Genomic DNA, 18,427 nt, shown 5'->3' with positions numbered 1-18,427 from the left:
GTCCCCAGTCTGTGGGGGACCCAGGGACCTCCTGCTGCATCCCCTTCTGGGAACGTGCCAGAGCGAGAGCTGCTTCTTGCCTGCTGGGCAGGGGAAGGAGGCTGGTGTGCCCTCTGGGGGACGCAGGACTGCGTGAGCGGTCAGAGCCCTGTTTCCAGCTGTCCCTCTGGTCTGATGTGTCTTCTCCTCTGCTCAATTCCCCTGCGTGCATGCTGCTTGTCCTTTGGTGCAGCGCCCAGTCTGGATTCTGGCATCTCATATCACACTAACAGAAGTGACAGGTATCAGGCTCTCCCTGCAGATCACAGGATGGTAGGGGTTGGAAGGGACCTTTGGAGATCATCTAGTCCAACCCCCCTGCCAGAGCAGGGTCACCTACAGCAGGTGGCACAGGACAGCATCCAGGCGGGTTTTGAATGTCTCCAGAGTGGGAGACTCCACAACCTCTCTGGGCAGCCTGTGCCAGTGCTCTGCCACCCTCAAAGTAAAGAAGTCCCTCCTCATGTTTAAGTGGAACTTCCTGTGTTCAAGTTTGTGCCCATTACCTCTTGTTCTATCACTGAGCACCACTGAAAAAAGACTTGTCCCATCCCCCTTTAAGTATGGGGACCCTTCCTTTAAGTATTTATAAGTATTGATAAGATCCCCCCTCAGTCTTCTTTTCTCCAGACTAAAAAGACCCGAGTGCCTCAGCCTTTCCTCGTAAGAAAAATGCTCCAGTCCCGTAATCATAGCCCTTTGCTGTACCTATACAGAGAGAAGGAAGTCTTGTGACCGTGTTTCTCGCATGCTTTTGCCATCTTTCCCTGCTCCTGAGCTGCAGGCAGGGGAGGCAGGTGGGCAGATAGCATCACTTGAGGCTGGGAGCTGATCCCAACCCTGGCCACCTTTAAAGCCGTGGAGAGCTTCTGCGGAAGCAGATGCCAGAAAAGCCAGCCAGCACTCAGCTTGACTGGCAGTGCTGCTCCCGAGCTGGTCCACCCAGTTGGCAGCAGCATGCTATCTAAAGCTGCCCAGCCATCACCCACACCCAGCTGACACTGGGCGGGCTCCCCATCGGGACAGAGCAATCTCCTATCAGCCGGTAACGTACCAGGTAGACACAGCTGAATGAGGTCCCTCAGGGCCTCAAACCAAAGGGACTTTAGTCCTCGTGAGTGCTGACCGCTTGTTTACAGCCCTGGCAGGAGGAAAGGCTGCTCCTTTTGGGAAGAAACACAGCGACATCACCCCTGCAGTGGGTGGTGCTTCAACAAGCCCTTACTCACCCAGGAGGTGGTGAAGGGTGTGAGCCCGACCCTGCATTGACATTTCTGCCCTGCTCCCCGGGGCAGCAGTAGTCACCGATTTCCAGCTCACCTGCCCATGGTTAGTCAAGTACACCCCCATTTACAGGAAAAGCCCTCCCTGGGGAGGGCAAATGCAGCCTGTGGGTTTTGTTTTTTTTTTTTTCCCCAGTGTGCTTTGCTTTGTCCCTGTGGGTTTAATGGGCTCTTTGCTCTTAGCTGAGCTGAGCACAGTGTTCCCAAGTCAGCTCATCCACTTGCAATAAAATTATGTAATTCAGGAGGAAAGCCTATCTAAATTATCCTGATTTAAAATCAACCGATAAGCTGAACAGGCAGGAGTAACACGAGGCCCAGCAGGGTCTCGGGGAAGAAGGGAAAGTCTTTCTGGATCGGTGCTTTCAGCCAAGCTTCTCTGAGAAGCGAACAGATCCCCCCTGTACAGCGTTATGCGGCAGGATTCTCTCCAGGTGTAAAGGAGCTGCACCAGCCCCTGTGTACACTGCTGTGGGTTGGGTTGGTGCAGTCAGCAGATCTTTGCTGAACCACAGCAGAAGAAACATGCTGTGACCGTCACTGCCATGAGCCAAGCAAGAAACTTCAGCTGAAAAAAATGCAGAGAGGTTTGGACTAGCAACTTCATTTTGGAGAAATGTAATTAGTGTTTTACTGATTGGGTTCTGCACCCCTATGACTTTCCTGACTTCTCCCCCAGATCTCTCGGTGACCAGAGATGGCACCAGCACTGTGTTCCCACAGAGGTTAACGAGTAGGGCCTACATGAGGAATTGAGGGCGGGAGGAGCCATCTGCCACCCCTGCAGAACATTCAGCATCAGCAGAGTGCTGTCATCTGCGCACTCATCCTAGGGTGTGTGTTGCAAAAAGCTTTGTTCCTTCCTCTTACCATTTGAATTCATTTATGTCCCATTTCAGATTATTCGGTTAACGCTATGAGGTAGAAACCATGCTCCTCCTAACATTTGCAGACTGCCCAGCAATCCAGGGCTATCATAGTATGAAGTCTTCTTCCAGCAGCAAGTACTATGTGGGATTAAAAGTGAAAAGAGAATTAATGACATCTACTCTAACTTCTCCCAGGAAGGAGAGACACCCATTTCCATTTTATCCTTACAGATGTCTGTTTCCTGGTGGAACACTGTCGTGGTTTAGGCCAAATTGGCTACTGGGGATGTGAGGGACGTTCTTACCTTGGCATCAGCTATAAACATTGGTCTTGTCACTCTGAGAGAGCGAACATTGTCTGCACAATATGCTGTTAATTTCAGTAGTTAGAAGAGGCCTAGCTAAGAAGCAAAGCTACTGAACAACATTGGTTCTGGTTTACCTCAAACCAGGACAAACATGGTTGTCCCTGGAGAAAGCTGGATGAACTTTAAACTGAGAGGCTTCCAGTGAAATGTTACTGTTTTCGGTACTATGTGGATAACCACTGCAGAAGTGTCCTTATTAGAGCTAGATCATTGTTTAGATTTGATAGATATAGTCTAAAATTTGAGGTCAGGGTTGCAGCTGAGCCAACCCATTTGGGATGATTCGCACTGGAGAGCCTCACTAGGATCTGTGATTGCAGTAAAATTGCTAACTGGTTAATCTCGACTTGATCTTGGGGGAGAAAATACTGGTGGTCTCACTGTCGAGAGGGTAGGCGTTGCCTCCATCTTTAGCTGTTGTGGTGTTAGTGGCCATGCAGCTTGCTTGTCCTTCCGGGGAGCTGCGCCTGTGGGGCCACTCCGAGCTGGAGCCTACGGGTGGCTGATGTACATTGCTTACGGAATTGTATTCCTGGCAGAGACATTTGAAGTGACCAGCGGCTTTTACAGATATGTGATAGTTACAAAAGTTTTTTATTGCCAGCACCATGTAATCACTGAAAATAGTGGCTAACTGCTAACTCCTTAAGAATCAGAAAATGTAAAAATTTTGCATAATTTTCTCTTCTGATCCTCCCTTGGCAGTTCTTTAACATAACGGTTGTGCAGTCGGGAGCAAGGAGACTGATGTGGGTGTCATCTGAGGGATTTAAATGTGTTTTGCAAAAGGATAATGAAACGGCCTGCTTGGTGCAGCACCTTCCAAAGATGGAGAGGCCTTTCAAAGGATTAGTCCCCTTCACCTGTGAAAAAGCACACATTGTTAATATTTTTCTAGGACATTTTGAACAGTAAGTAACAGCATGAAAAGAAATGTCAGGCTTCTATATGTTTCCTTGTTATTATGGTGCTTTTACATAAATGAGAATACATTTAGATGGGCTAAAAAGGGGTTCTTAATGGAGTAGACTAGATAACAATGTAAGTCTGAAAAAATAAGAAACTGGTGAAGATAAAAGGTTTCCAATTTGGACAACGTGGGAAATGGATGGAGCTGATGAAAGCTAATGAATCTGTTTGTGGGCAGAAGAGGGGATAACCAAGTCTGATGTAAACACCACAGCCATCACGCAGCACAAAACGGTACACCTGTTAGGCCCGTGCATCTGCCAGCCTTGCATGCATTGAATGCTTAATTGGAATTTTGTCTAATTGAGGCTGGTATGCAAATTTGTATGCAAATCTAACTGCCAAACCTACTTTGTTAAATGCTGTATTGCAACTTGAAAAACACACCGACAGCACGAGGGCATTTAACTCTTGTGACCAGGTGACCAGTGCTTCTTATTTTCTGTGTTGGTTACCTGGCAGTAGTGTCCAGCACATTGTTCCTTAGTTGGGGCCAGCACAGTCCTCAGTTTTTTTCTTTAAACGCACAGCCCAGGTAAGGGGTGCCAATGCCCTGTCTCCCTCCGGCTTTGCAGTGCCAGCTCTTACCTCCACTGCCGTGGGAGGTACGTGTTGCATGGACACCACGGAACAGGAGGTCCTCAGCAGGGACTCCACTGCCCTTCCTGAGCCTGACACCCCCCGGGTTTATCAGTGCTGGCAGAGGAGAGGTGTGCAGCCTCAAACTTGGGACCCCTTCCCCCTCTAGGAAGGCTGGAGGTGAAGCTGGGGCCATGAGATGGGGCTTTTGGAGGTGCCGGGTTTGCTCTTCCTATTGCTATAGCTGCATCCCTGCCCTGGCAGCTGCCAGCTTCCCTACCTGCTGGTGTTGACAGCAAGGTCACAGGCGTGCTGCCATCCCTAGCAGTATAGTACCTTGGTCATTGCCATGTCTATCGCCCCCAAAGAAGGTGAGCTGTGCAACTGCGGTGCTTTAAGGGGTCTGGCCTTGCTGGGAGTGCAATAACCTCCCCTTCTTGCACACCAAAATGCTCTTGCTGCGCACTGAGGGAAATGGTAAGCAGGCTTGGCTGCTGATTGCCCTGCAATGCCTTCTGTGATACCTCCTCCTCCTCCTCTGCTGAGCAAGGAAGGAACGGGGAGCCCCACAGCACAGAGCATCCGTGGCTATGCCGCCGGTCACCCGGTGGTAAAAATACAGCAGCAGTTGGGATAGCAGAGTAAGGGCAGCATGTGCACACATGCCCAGGGCTAATCCCGGCACTGTTATCTGCTCTTCATTATCTGGCTTGTTTACAGAGAAGATGATTTTCCAGGCAACTAGTTGGGGGCATCTGCCTGCAGCTTCAGGAAGATTGCGCTGTGTAAATGAACATTCAGAGGGCGAATTCTGATATAACTTAGGGTGGGGAAACTAACTTTTCACTGAGCTCCAAACAAGGCAGGGCTCAAAAAAAGAAATTAAAAAATAAATAAATAGGCAAACCCTATCTGGCAAACAGGTTTTGATTTTGACCCCACTGTATGGAGAGCAAATCCTCCCATGCAGGTCAGCACAGGATTCCCCTCTTTTTTGAAAGAATGTCCCAGGGCCTGTTATTCTCTTTTACAGTCTGCAAACACAATTCTTTCTCTGCAAACTTTGAGTTCCTCTTGTAAGTCACGCTACCAAATCTCTCTCCATGTGCAATGTGTCTTTCAAGGTGATTATTGTCTCCCTGGTTAAATTTTAACAGCTGGGATGAGAAAAGACCTTTGTCCTAGAGATAAATTGAGAGGTGTTATAAGGTTATTACACTGGAAATAATAGATTTAATCTCAGTTTTGAAAAAAGTAAGCCTCCTAAGTTAGCCTGCGTAGTTGATGTTTGAAAGAAAGAGCTCTACCATACTAATTGGTGCAAACTTTTTATATTAATCAGCTTGTAACTTTTCCAATTTAATTTTATATATTTTCATGCAAAAAGCACACGTTGAGCCTCGATTCTGTACAACACCTGAATGAAGCTATATGCATGGCTGTAACTCAGCGCAGTTCAAAATGGTGGGTGCCACTATCTGTGTGTTCACAATTTCCCCCTTAGTCAAAACAGTGACATAAATACATACATAATATAAGATGTATGCCCAGGAATGCATTTTTGCTGCTTTAGATGCGCTTGCCAGCAGGCAAAGCAGGATGACCTGCCACAGCCCAGTCTCTCACAAGGGTGCTTAGCACTCCACGGGGATTGTGCAGCAACTGATGCTTTCTGCATGGGTGGGAATGGAACTGTGAAGCTCAGGTCAATGAATAAATCACCATACAGGACGAATAAGTGAAATAGCTGGTAGGATAAAATGAAACACTATAAATAAAAGGGGAGATTCCTGTACTTTTTGTCCACCGAAGTTCTAAAAAGCAGGATGTCCCTGGATGCAGGCTGCCTTCCAGATGGAGGCGACGCTCACCACCCTTCTCCGGCCGAGCGTGGCCAGCCTCCGGCAGCTCTGTTTGACACAGCCTTGGCTCACCTTCCCTAAAATGAGTGGCGTGTCCTCTGCAAGCAAAGGAGCTAGGTCGAGTCACTGCAGCTGGAGATCTGCCCTTGGCAGCACACACAGTAGCCAGCGTGACAAGGAGGATCAAAGTCTTGAGTGAAGGGAAAAAAATGCAGCCTGGAAGAAGTGAAATTGTCATTTATGACACGCACATAGCCCCGGTGAACTTTCTGAAGTACATGGTGTTTTAGACATGTTATCCTATAACCTTTGGGAACATATTTCTTCAGCTCTTCCCCAAGATAAGCAGCTATCTCCCTGCAGCCGAACCCCACCGGCCAGCCCCAGTGGCACCGTGCCAGTCCGGGTGCCCTGGATGGTACTGGGAAGCATTGGAGGGGGCAGCTGCCAGTGGGGAAGGAGTCACCAAGCTCCTGGTGCCAGTGGGGTCTGGGCCCACCAGTGCCCATCCCAGGCTTTTCCTCACCTGCCCTCAGGTGTGAGGTGTTTACCCACTGCTGGCACAGGTCCCCTGGCCTAAGCCCCGTCCTCTGCCCGCTGCTGTCCTCCACAGGGCCTGAGGGTGCCGGAGGAGGCATCCCATCCATGGCTGTGGGCCACCATGCATCAGCCTGTGGGCTGAAGTCAAATTGGGCAGGTTGTTTCAAAGCAGGGAGAGGAAATGTGGTGGAACGTTTCAAATGTTACAAAGGAAATGTGGTAGAAGACATTTCTAGTAGGGACATTGTGGGTTGGTTTGTTTCAAGGATAACTTCGCCTGAAATTAATAATGGTTTTTGTAAGGGAAATGATAGCTCAAAAATGAAGCAACATATAAGCAGTGCTCCCAATGTTCATTTCATTTATCTGAGGATTTTTTTAGTAAAGAAAATTAAATTTCAAGCTTTCAAGTTAGTACAGAAATTTTTTTTGGAGGGGGAAATTTGCTCATCAAAACAGAAGATCTTCCCACCTTCCCAGAGAGGTGGTAGATGCCCCAAGCCTGTCAGTGTTTAAGAAGCACTTGGACAATGCCCTTAATAACATGCTTCAGCTTTTGGTCAGCCCTATTCTATTCTATTCTATTCTATTCTATTCTTCCTGTAACACTTTTCCCGAAGCCGTGAGGAGGCCAGCAGAGGGTTTCTCCCCACCTCTCCCCCTCGTTCCCATCATTTATGAGCCTGTGTGGCTGCGGGGGCAGATGTGGCTGAGGGGGGAGGCTGGGGGAGCTGAGAAACTCTCATGGCGCCTAGAGGTGCTCTGCTCCCTCTGGTCCCCCGGGGGGTTCAGTGCCCACAAGGAGAGCTGTGCTGCCACCGCTACTGCCCTGCCTGGGCTGCTGCTGAGCGGCCCTCCATGGCGTGGGCACCGGCTCTGACTCACTATGCGCTTTTCAGACCCACAGGCCCACTTGTAGGCTACAGTTATAATTAAACAACACGACGGGATTTCAGCCTCCGGTGCCATTTTAACATGGCCCCAGATGTGAAGGCCTGACAAGGTGGCTTTTATGTGACAGAAAGCCTGGCTGATCCTCAGGCACTGACTGCAGCGGCACACAAACATGGCCCCTACGTTTCCAGCATGTTGATTTGAAAAGCAGACCAAGCACTGCAGGGCCAGATGGAAAAGTGCTTGGAAAAAAAACCCTATCCAGCCTGAAAAAGAAGCTCCCATTCAAAAAGCAACCTCAACCAGCTTCCCTGATATGAAGCTGGAAGGAGCAGAATGGCCTTAGAGCCTATGTCCCATTCGTGTGGCCTTCACTTTACCAGTTGTTGGCATTTACATTGAAGCCATTGCAACGCTGGCCGCCGAGGGCGGTCATGGCTGGGCACAAGAGCCACAGTGGTCAGAGCCCAATGTGTCCATCACCAAAAGTTGTTTGTGGGGGGACATTTTGACCCCCAGGGGAGGTTGGGCAGCAGATGAACAGCCGGAGACACCATGCCAGGAGCGAGCCATGCACAGCTAAACACTAAACCCAGCTGGGAAAGCCTGGGAAACCCCGTAAAATATCTGAGACTGAAAAGTCATAAGGGGATGCTATGTCCCCATACCACGTGGTGACCTGGCTGCCCATCCCTCTGACTCAGCATGTTCTCCTGTTTTAGGCCAGGCCAGAGAGAGGTCTGGATCTGCCTTTCTGCTGAGATGCACGTGTATCTCATGGTATATGGGTTAGTTCTCCATACACAAGCCCATTAGTTATAGGTGCTTTAGAACATCCTTGTGTGCTATGGGGTGGCTGCAGAGCCTGGCAGCTCTCCGGTGGCACGAGAGCTGTGGGACAAGCTGGAGAAACATCTCACTTGCAGGGGTCAACCAGGCGACCTATCAACTCAGCATGCTAGAAGGCATGGCTTGGGCACACAGGTTTGAGGAGGATGTATACATTTTTGTGTTGATTTTCTTGTTGTGTTTTTCATCCTGGAGCACGTCCCAGCTGTCCTGAGCCCAGAACGCCATCAGCAAGCTATTTTCACCTAGAAAAAAATAGAGCTGCTCCACGTCCCTGTCACCTTGGAGCTTCCTTTAGGGCAGAGGATCTGCCAGGTCTGTCAGCCAGGCAGTAAGTGTGCTTCCACACAGTTTGGAAAACAGAGATTTTTTTCCTCAGAGACATTATACCAAATGTTAGCTGTGACAAGACTAGTTTACACTTTCCAAGCCCTCCTGGTTCTAAATTTGTCTTGCAATGGAGCCAAGAGCGGTATTATAAAAATGTCTACAGATAGCCATTTTTTGTGTGTGCCCATGTCTGAGTACACCTGTAATTCCTGACTACATGCCAAAATACTCAGAAAGCTTTTTTGGTGTGTGTGAGATAGTGAGAACCCATAGCAAAGAGCCAGATCTATTACAACATGATCACAAAGAAAGAGATTTTTGACTTGTCAGTTACAGGTTCTTCATTTATGAGAACATCTAACAAGTTTTTTGGCTAGAAGTTTCTATGAAGTAATATTTTCTGAATATGGTAACGCTTGGTTCTTGCAGCGAGAAGTGTTTTACATCTGAATACCACAAGGTGCTTTACAGAGGTGGGTCTGTGTTTGAAAGGAGAGGGAAGCTCTGGCTTGGTGACTCGCCCCAGGTGGTGTTTGAGGCCAGTGGCAGAGCTAGGTTTATTATTAAGACTTAGTGGTTTCTTTTGCTATCATAACACTCACACACAACCAGGACTCCAATGAGCCAGTTTTTCAGAGTATGAACGTCACCTCTGCCTAGGCACTCCCATGGAGAGCTGAGAGAAAGGAGAGATTGCCCGCTGCACTGCCATGTTGCCTAGAAAAGCAGCATCCAAGCAGTTTTAAACACACTTTAGAAAGCCTTTGCTTCAGTTCACCAGCGCTAAACAGCCTTAATTGCAAGGATGCTGCATGGCAAAGGATCGTGCATACAGAGGGGTGGCTCAGGAGGGCAGGACCTGCCTGGTGTCCTCTGGACCAGAGCCTGGAGCTTGGATGTGCCTGACTCCAGAGCAGCCTCTTGGAAAGTAATTTTTTTACATTGGGAGTGAGAGCAGCAGCTGGATGGCCCTGCATCAGAGTTTTCCTTTCACATATGTCCTTCCTGCAGGCTGAGTGCTCCTTGTCACCTACAGGCACGTTGCTATGTTTTATACCCTGCCTTGCTACCTGGAAATCAAGGAGATGGTAGTGCAGGAAAGAGGTAAATATGGGGAGTTTTTGAATTAGTAGGGTAAGTGATTTGCCCCACTGTGTCTGCTCTCTCACAGAAACCTTCACAACAAAACAGAACAATATGTTAGGAGGATAAAATGTGCGTGTGTGCTTCTAATACCACAAACCAGACAGAAAAGTAAGACTTCTTCTGCAGATATTTCCAGCCGGAAGGGGCAGTTTGCAGTAAAAGCCCACTGGTTAAATAGGAAAACTGAACACTGCTTGACAGGGCTTCTCCTGATGGGATCATACTCCGCACCAGCACTCCGCTTTGCTCCTGTGTGGAACAGATGCTGTTATTATTGCTGCTCAGAGGCAGCACTGAGATTAACAATTTCCATGTACAGATACTTCTTTGGCATTACATAACCCGTGTATTTAACACACACTAAATATTCATTGCAAATTGGCTGCTGTGAGGGTATTCACATTTTTAAAAAGCTGTTTCCTTCCCAAGACATGCAGTTATGCTATAGCCTTAGTTTGATCTGATTATGAAAGCCATCCTGAAAAATGCAGTGAGTATGGGGCTGTGGGATCTCATAATTTTAAAAAAATAAGTAAAATCTGGGGGCTCATCATTAGTTTTCCACGCTAAATGGCGTGGAATAGTTATAACCTGTTTCATGTTCATCTTTGATCACAAGCATAAGAGTAGCAACATAAGGCTGGGATGCATGTAGCACTGTCATGATGCTGAAAAGATGCATGCAACGGATCATAGAAAGTTCTTTGTCAAGCACTTACCGTAAGCTGAAACAACAACACTGAGATATAATATTCACTCTTACTCGTTGAATTAGGGAGAGAAAAGATTAAATCACGCTTGAGACATCTGTCTGGCTGCCTCAAAAAACTGTATTTTCATGCTAAGTGTAGTTTTAAAATGTCATCCTGAAAATGTGTGACATTTTAATGGGCTGATTGCCAAGATTCTCAAATCTGTTAATTTCCATATGAATCACAGCACCAAATATTATGGGAAAAGTATAAGAAACTAGAATTATGAGAGAATGCCTTGCACTCCCCTTGGTTAAACATATGTTGGGAGGATTGTCTCTTAGAAATCTAATATTACAAAGGCAAACGAGATTAAAAAATGCTGTGGTATTCCCATTTATACCGATAGCTGGTTGTGATTGCATGTGGTCATTCTTACATCTGTCTCAGAATAGCAGCCTGGATGGTGCCTATTCTTTCAATAAGCTGCACAGCACATTACAGCATCATGGCAGTCACCAGTGCAGCCCTGAGGACGGGTTGCATTCCCTTCTCCACGTTTCTGATGCAGCTCCAATGAAGTCAGCGGGATTTCACCAACATCTTCTGATCATGTCTCTCCAATAGATGGTTCTCAGGTTGCTCTTAAAAATGATGGCGCCAAAACAAGCACCAAGGGCCATGAATTCTCAGACTCCCATGCACTTCAATTAGAGAAAGCTGAGGAGCCTGCACTATGCAATTAGCTACTGTACGGCCAGGGTTCATGACTAGGCTTGTGGGAGTTAAGCACATACATAAATACTTGTTGGATTAGGGTTTATGGTTAGAGAAAATCCTTCCAACTGAAACAGAACTTCCTATCAGGATCTAACTCAAACAGTTTTAGTGGGAGGAGGAAACAGTCAGGCCCCTACAGCAGGTTTTCTCATCTAATGTAACTAGCTCCGTGCAGGACTTGGCATATCCTAAGCAATTGTTTATAGCTCCTGCACAGCTCATCTGCTTTGGGAGCTGATTTGTGACGGAAATCCACTTGAATAGAGATGGTAAATTTGATTTGCTTGCGAAAAAGAAGTGAAGAATTCCACACCAGAACAATCTGGGTCACCATGTACTTTGGATTATAAAGTTTAGTACAGAAAAAAGGCCCAAACCACGTAATTCAGATCCAACTTTCAGGCTTCAAAGCTTGAGGTTAATCAAAACTAGGGTTTAGTTTATCCATTCATGAAGATGTCTGTGTAGCTTGGAGCTGACCCTGTGCTTGGTTGGATCTTCCCATCTCCCTTGGAGTCCTCCAGGACTGTTCAAATCCAGGGACCAGACTCTTTTCCAGTTTGCAGCAGAAAGCCCCAAATCACACACGCCAAAAGCTGTTTAAAGGAGAAGGCAGCTTGGGCAGAAAGAGACACCAGCAGAGAGAACTAGCTGTGGGTCTGTCCTGGGTCTCTGAAAATGTGCAAGCAGGAATAAGGTAGAGGGATGAATGTTTCAAGGTAGTATTGATCTCCCTTAGAGATTGGAGAGTAGCTGAAGTAATGCAGTTTTGTGCAAAAGAAAGAGACTAAACATGGGAGATGTCACTGGGGGAGAAACAAGAGTTACGCTTAGAATTAACGTGCAGAAGCAACAGGAGAATAAATCTGAATTTCCAGAGCAGGAGGCAGGGCTTGTTGTTCAGAGGTGAGCTTGGTACTAGACACCTGCCAGAGAGGCTGAGCTTCCTAAGGTGTTTCCTGGGTCATGGGGGGAAAGACTGTCCCCTACCTGCTCACCTCTTTTTGAAAAACAAACTAAAACAACACATGCGGCTTTGGACGTTGCAGAGCATAGCACTAATGGTACCCTTACTGCTAACACACCTGGCAAAGTTGATGTGGCAGCCTTGGGAACAGAGCCAAGGAGGACTGGAGCAACACGCATGACGCTTCGCTGGGTGCATGTCTATGGCTGCTGGGGGGAGGGATGCCAGCAAGCCAGGGTGCAGCCATGCCATGATAGGAACTGGTCCTGTCTGCTGAAACCCCTAGGGAGGGTAACCTTTCCCCAGTAGGAGAAACCAGGGGTGGGTGAGCAACGTGGCTGTGGCTCACCTCTCAGAGGCACAAGGACGGGGGATTTCTTCTAGCTTCCCTTTGGCGAGGTGGTGCACAGGAGTCAGTCACAGTATTGCCTGCTGCCCGTTTGCGTGACTGCAACTGAGCAGAGCTTGGCTCCCAACCTTTACAAAGTCATCAAGGGCAGTGAAGCTCTTTCAGTATTATGATGCAAGCACACCACAAAAAATGATTCTAAATCTTCTCTTAAGCAGAGCAGACCCTCCCCTCTCTTTTACAGCCCCTTACCTTGTATTCATTACAGAATCACAGAATCACAGAATCACAGAATGGTCAGGGTTGGAAGGGACCTCTGGAGATCATCTAGTCCAACCCCCCCGCCAGAGCAGCGTCACCTACAACAGGTTGCACAGGACTGTTGTCTTTAAGAACAGAGATAGTTCTCACATGAACACATACACAAAAGAAAACAAGTACAACAGCCATTTCTGTAGAAGAATATATTATTTAGCAGATCAGTTTAAAAGTAAAAAAAAAATCTGTACATCTTTGAAGGTTTTTCTTGTTGTTGCTTTTTGCATCTACTAGGATAAAAAGATGCTTGCACAGTGGTTTCAGCTTTGTGCTCCCTTCTTTGCTTGTGCTGAAGGATCCCGTGACATCTAGCTGCACCAGGCCACAAAGCGAACTGGCAAACTCACTAATGTTTCTTCTGATTTCTTCTAGCATACAAAACAAAGAAAAATTGCATCCACTATGCTGGGCTTCTGCATGTACTGTGAACACTATAAAATTCAGAGAATAATACAGAGAACGGTGTCATTAGGGCCTACTAGGCAAACAAAAATATATGCCAGGACCCTGGTCAGAATATAAGCATCTCTTAAGCTATGCTGTAATTAGCATAATGCTGTACAAACACACATATATATATATATATATATATAATTTTGACTAAACCAACTTTTTATTTTGTTTTTGGATGCCAGTGGATCATTTTCCAGAAAAGGCTCCTTAGCTAAACTCCACTTAGTCTCTACAGACTGTGGTCAGCATGGTCACCAAAAAGGCAAATCTGCTGAAGATTCAAGCCGTGCTGCAACCTGTGCAATGTCCGCAGGGGGAGTCCTGCCGAGGGGGCTGCGATAGGCATGCTGGAGCGAGTGGAGCCCTTGGTGCCCGACGGCGGCAGTGCCCGTGCGAGAAGGCTGCAGGCTGTAGAAAAGGCACCCGGGCAGGCAGACAGGCAGGCAGGGCATCCGTGCCTGCCACCTCTCCACTTACATCGTCCCTGTTGGATTTTGACGTGGCCACCACGTCTGTTTGGGAAATACAGCATTTCTCAAAAACAGAATAACCTTAGGGCTTGTGTTTTGTTCAAAGACCTTTTCGTCTCACTTTTCAGTACTGCCGGTGTTCAAACTTTCACTTTTCTTTTTCTGCATCTGAAATGAAGAGCAAAGCAGGATTAATACCCCTGACTCACACCATGCTAATTTCCACTGCTGCTGTGAGTCTAATGCTCATCTCTGTACAAGGCATGTGCAACATTTCTTGGGAAATAACAGGCAGCAACTTAGTATATCACAGGCACCTTTTCATCCAAACAGCTCTGGATGTATGTTCTGAGTAAAGAGCATTCAGTCTTTCTCATCATCTGCTGTGCTAGGCTCTTGGATTATTAACTAACTCCTCTTGTTTCAGGATATTTATGAATTCAGGCATCTCCTATTTTCCTAAGACCTCTTATGCCAACACATCATAAAGCTCCATCAGTTTGTAGAAGATTTCTGTTTTGACAGCTTCTGTAAACCAGAAGTAAAATCTTGGCTTAACCTGAAAGATGAATGGGACTCAGAAAGTCTGGCAGTCATATCTGAGTTCTTCTTCCCTCCTTTGAGAAATGCTCCACTCTAAACTGAAGAATGCCTAAAAGACTTTCTTCTTTATAACTTAGTGTCCTCAAAGTATGTGCTTTTTGGTTAATTAGCCTTAGTATTTGTGCTGCTGAGGGGCTTTTCCTCCAAAGCACTTGGGAGGAGGTGGGAGCTACACAAGAAAGCTGCTGTTCCCTTCATCCAGCCAGGGGTGATCAGGTGAATGAACCTTCATTTCCCACCTATCAAACAATATCAGCAGAACTAGTGCTCCAGGGCACTTGCCAATTTATTTTAATGACAGAGTGACTGATAGTATCCTGTCTACATGATAAATTTGTTCACATCAGAAAACCCCTACGCTGTGATGCCATTTGGCAGGTATTGTTGTCTGCTTTGGCAGGGAAAAGAAGCACTCGAAGAGGCGTGCAAGGAAGGTGTGCAGACCCAGTGTCACAGGCTGCGGGGGCTGGGTCAGCACACTGGTTGCTGCACTGCAGGTGTGAGGCACCTGCGTTTGGGGCCTGGCCTCGGTCTCTGCCACGTCAGGCAATGCAGACGTGGCCGGAGAGAGCAAAGATGGTTACGTGTGTATCCTACCTCCCCTAAGCCTTACGTGTCAAAATGAGAGACACTCCATAAATGGAGGTCCCTACTCAGTCTGGGCCATAAAATGGCTTCATTGGTTGTGTGTTTAATCTTACTGGGGGCTGTGTATTAGATGGTAATTCCTCATCAGATTTCAAGCATATCCCTGATGCTAGACACCTGAGTGGAAGTTTCTTCCCAGAAAATAAACTTATGCATTGGTGGTGCAGTGCCTTGAACTGCCCAACCTCAGGACATTTTGCTGCAATCTAGCCCAGGTTAACACCACCCCAGGGACAGGAGCTCCCACCAGGAAGAAGGTATTTGATAACACACACCCCTCAGATGGTTATTTCTGGGGTATGTCTTGAAGTCCCTCTCTTGCAAGCAGCTCCCTTCCCACGGCCATACTTGTGTGGTGCCTGGCCAACTCTGAAGGGCATGCTCTTGTGCAGACTTGCTGCTCATGGTACATGCCTTTCTCCAGCCAGGTATAATTAATGTGTTTCTCATGATTGTGATTATGCCATAAGCATTTGTACTGTTTCGGAATTAAGCTGCTATTAAATGTTTGACTTATTCAATCATAATGTTTGCTTTATCAAAGAGATATTTACCGCTTACCTCTTTCATAGCATCATCTATTTGTTTTAATTCCTCATAGCGGTCCCTGGATTCCCAAAGGGGCTGGAGCATCACCTCCTCCACTTCTGGGAATAGCTAGGTGAAAACAAGAGAGTATCAACCTTTCCTTTTGTATTCATTAACTTGTACGTGCTAGAAATGGGGTGAAAGACAGGGTGTGAACTGTACATCCCCATTTCCCTGGCTAACTGAACACCTGCTGGAGCAAACACTGAAGCTCTGCATGCCCCCACTTCTGCTTCTGGGCTTGGGTGACTTACCTTTGTTACAGTTTCAAACATGGGGATGAGAACAAACTTCAGGAAGCCAATCTGTGCTGTCGGCTTGGTGACTTTATCGCGGTCCATGAATGGTGCCACTGGAAGCCCCTCAGACTTTTCTCGGTCGCTCTGGAACAAATTCAGAATTAACAGATATTAATCTCGGCTAGAAGCCCGTGAGGAAAGTAATGTACCAAGTAGATCACCAGCTAAAGAGCAGTAGCCTTCAGATACAGATCTCAGTGGTGCCTGAAGATTAGCACAGAATAGCAATATGCTCCCCTCGGGCCAATGTATCCTGATTTGTTGAGATCAAGCATCTGAATAAAGAGAACTCTGTTCAGTTACATCTGCACAGTACTGGCATGAAAGCGTTGATCTCCAGGCTTTACAGGAAAATGAGGCCAACTGGTTCCCTTTGCAAACCCATGGGACCTCTGAGGTAAAATATTTCTGATCATTCAGAAAGGTGGTAATGGCTTATGCTGCTCTGGAAGAGAAAGAATACGTTTTTGATTTCCTTATCACTCTCCAGAGAGTGATTATTTTCAGTTATTCCACCAGAAATTGCATATCCTTCTTTACTAATGATTAGAACGAGTTCTGACTAGCTAGGTCAATGGAGAACATTTCCATTGACTGCAGTGAGTTTACCAAGCTATCTACTTGACTCGCTGTTTCTATGTGGGTTCACGTGCAAGGAGGCCACAGACTGTGTGTGCAAAAAAGATATCCTGCAGCAGACTTTGTCTCTCAATTATTGTGTCTTTCAGCAGATAGCGCTTTTGCTGGGTGGCCAAAACAGTAAGGCACACCAATACTGTAATTTCAAGTAAAAAGCTGCAGTTGCAGTGAGCGAGGAGTGTTTCTGACACATCATCTGAGGTGTCTGTCTCTTGTGAGAAGCACTCCTCAGCATGCACCCTATCAACGTATAGGCAAAACACACAAGAAAGCTCTGCCATCTCCTCTTCAGAGCATTGCTGTATGTCTCTTGAGATCCCATTGCTGCAGCATGTACACACTGCTCAGGAGCCCGTGTGCAGGAGGCAGCTGAGGGCTGCTCTTCCAGCGATCCTTTTTTAAGCAATCAGAAACTGTGTGCAGCTGGGAATCCAGTGAGGAGCAATGATCTGGGGAATTTAAAGTCTGACTTTGCACACCTCAGCAAGTTTTCTGCTTTCTCTTTAGGCAAATGTTCACACACAGTGAAAATGATCTTAACTAGTTTCTGTGTGATATTTGTTATCATTCACCTGATAACTTTCTTGCCACTGCTCTTGCCCTTTTCGCTCAAAAATCATTTATATGTCAAATGAACTTGCAAAGCAGCCACTTGACAAGGAACAAGCTTCAGTCTGCTAGCATTAGGATTTCTAGGTTGCTATGGCCTTTCCTCTACAAATTACAGTCGATTGCATTCACTTGCTTTCCAAACAGCTGCTTTTCTTGCCGACATCCTTCTCCCACTTTCTGTAAAAGAAGCCTTTCCATCCTAGAGCTAGGCTGAGCTAGCAGACAGCAGAGCACTTGTAGCTGAGGTGGCATTCAGGAAGAGCAGCAATTTGTGCAACTGCATCTCTCCCTCATTCTTACCTGCATAAAATATTCCTCTAGTAAGCAATCTACCCAGGGCTCCGCAACTTCCATCGGGCGGACTTCATTGGAGATATCACAGCATTTTATTAGTACCATCTTCAGCTGAAAGAGGATAATATTTTAATACTGCAGTCTTATCGCCAGCCCTTTTCCCCTATCCAGAACCTGTGTCTTTAAAATGCAACGGGAGGCAGTGTTTTCAAACAGAAAGGACAGTTTTAGGATTAAATCAGAGGTCTTAAATAATCTGCATTATTTTCTACTCTCTCAGTTACCCTGTGTAACTCAGTTATCCTCTCTCTGCCTCGATTTCCCTATCTGTAGCACTGGGATGTGTCACAGTGGGATGCGTGCTTATCTGCTGCATGAAAAGATTCAGCCACAAATGACCATGAAGTCACTTGCGGAGCACTCAGAGGCAGCTGGGGAGAGGCCTCCCTGAATGTCAAAGATGACTGGATTAGGAAGCAGAGGAGACCAGAGTTTGTAGTCTTGTGCATACATTTTGCCCCACAGTAATGGACAATAAGAATTTGTATCCTGACAGAGTAAATATATTTTCTTTCTTGATGGGATTCCAGGATTTCTAATGCTGGAATAATCTATTTTACATAGAGCACTTCCAAATTTTAATTCTTTTTGGTGGGGCAGAGGACATAGGAAGGATTCATTTTTGATAATGTATATTAAATCTTGTTTTTTAAACAAATGCTAATCTACAAGCTTTCACACTATGCACAGAAAAAATAATATCTACAAAACTTCCTTACACAAGTCATGTGTTCTTCATTTGAGTAATCAAAATTTTCCATTTTTTCCTTGAAAGAGTCCAGTATTTCTGCATGTCTCGCCATGTCTGTAGCCAGGATTAACGTAATTATTCCCTAGCAAAGAAAATATGTTCATATATTAACTTGACATTCTTTACAAAGTCTACTATTGCAGAGCAAAGTAGGGTCTTTCTTACACACAAAAAGC

At 46.4% G+C, this 18,427-nt stretch overlaps 1 protein-coding gene across 4 annotated transcripts in view; it reads right to left on the bottom strand.

Moving 5' to 3' along the window:
* Positions 1–13,874: 13,874 nt before the first annotated feature.
* PDE9A (phosphodiesterase 9A) overlaps positions 13,875–18,427 on the bottom strand; it is a 52,182-nt gene continuing 47,629 nt past the window's right edge. For all 4 annotated transcript variants that reach the window (XM_009891344.1, XM_009891345.1, XM_009891346.1 and 1 more), the window contains 5 exons: positions 18,220–18,333; positions 17,447–17,551; positions 15,851–15,979; positions 15,570–15,665; positions 13,875–13,925 (listed from right to left, as the gene is read on the bottom strand). In XM_009891344.1, the coding sequence (XP_009889646.1) occupies positions 13,875–13,925; positions 15,570–15,665; positions 15,851–15,979; positions 17,447–17,551; positions 18,220–18,333 (495 nt within the window). The remainder of the gene's footprint in view (positions 13,926–15,569; positions 15,666–15,850; positions 15,980–17,446; positions 17,552–18,219; positions 18,334–18,427) is intronic.

Source organism: Charadrius vociferus, unplaced genomic scaffold (assembly GCF_000708025.1).
Source record: "Charadrius vociferus isolate BGI_N301 unplaced genomic scaffold, ASM70802v2 scaffold298, whole genome shotgun sequence".
NCBI classification, from domain to species: Eukaryota; Metazoa; Chordata; class Aves; order Charadriiformes; family Charadriidae; genus Charadrius; species Charadrius vociferus.
This window is presented reverse-complemented; position numbering and strand designations above follow the sequence as displayed.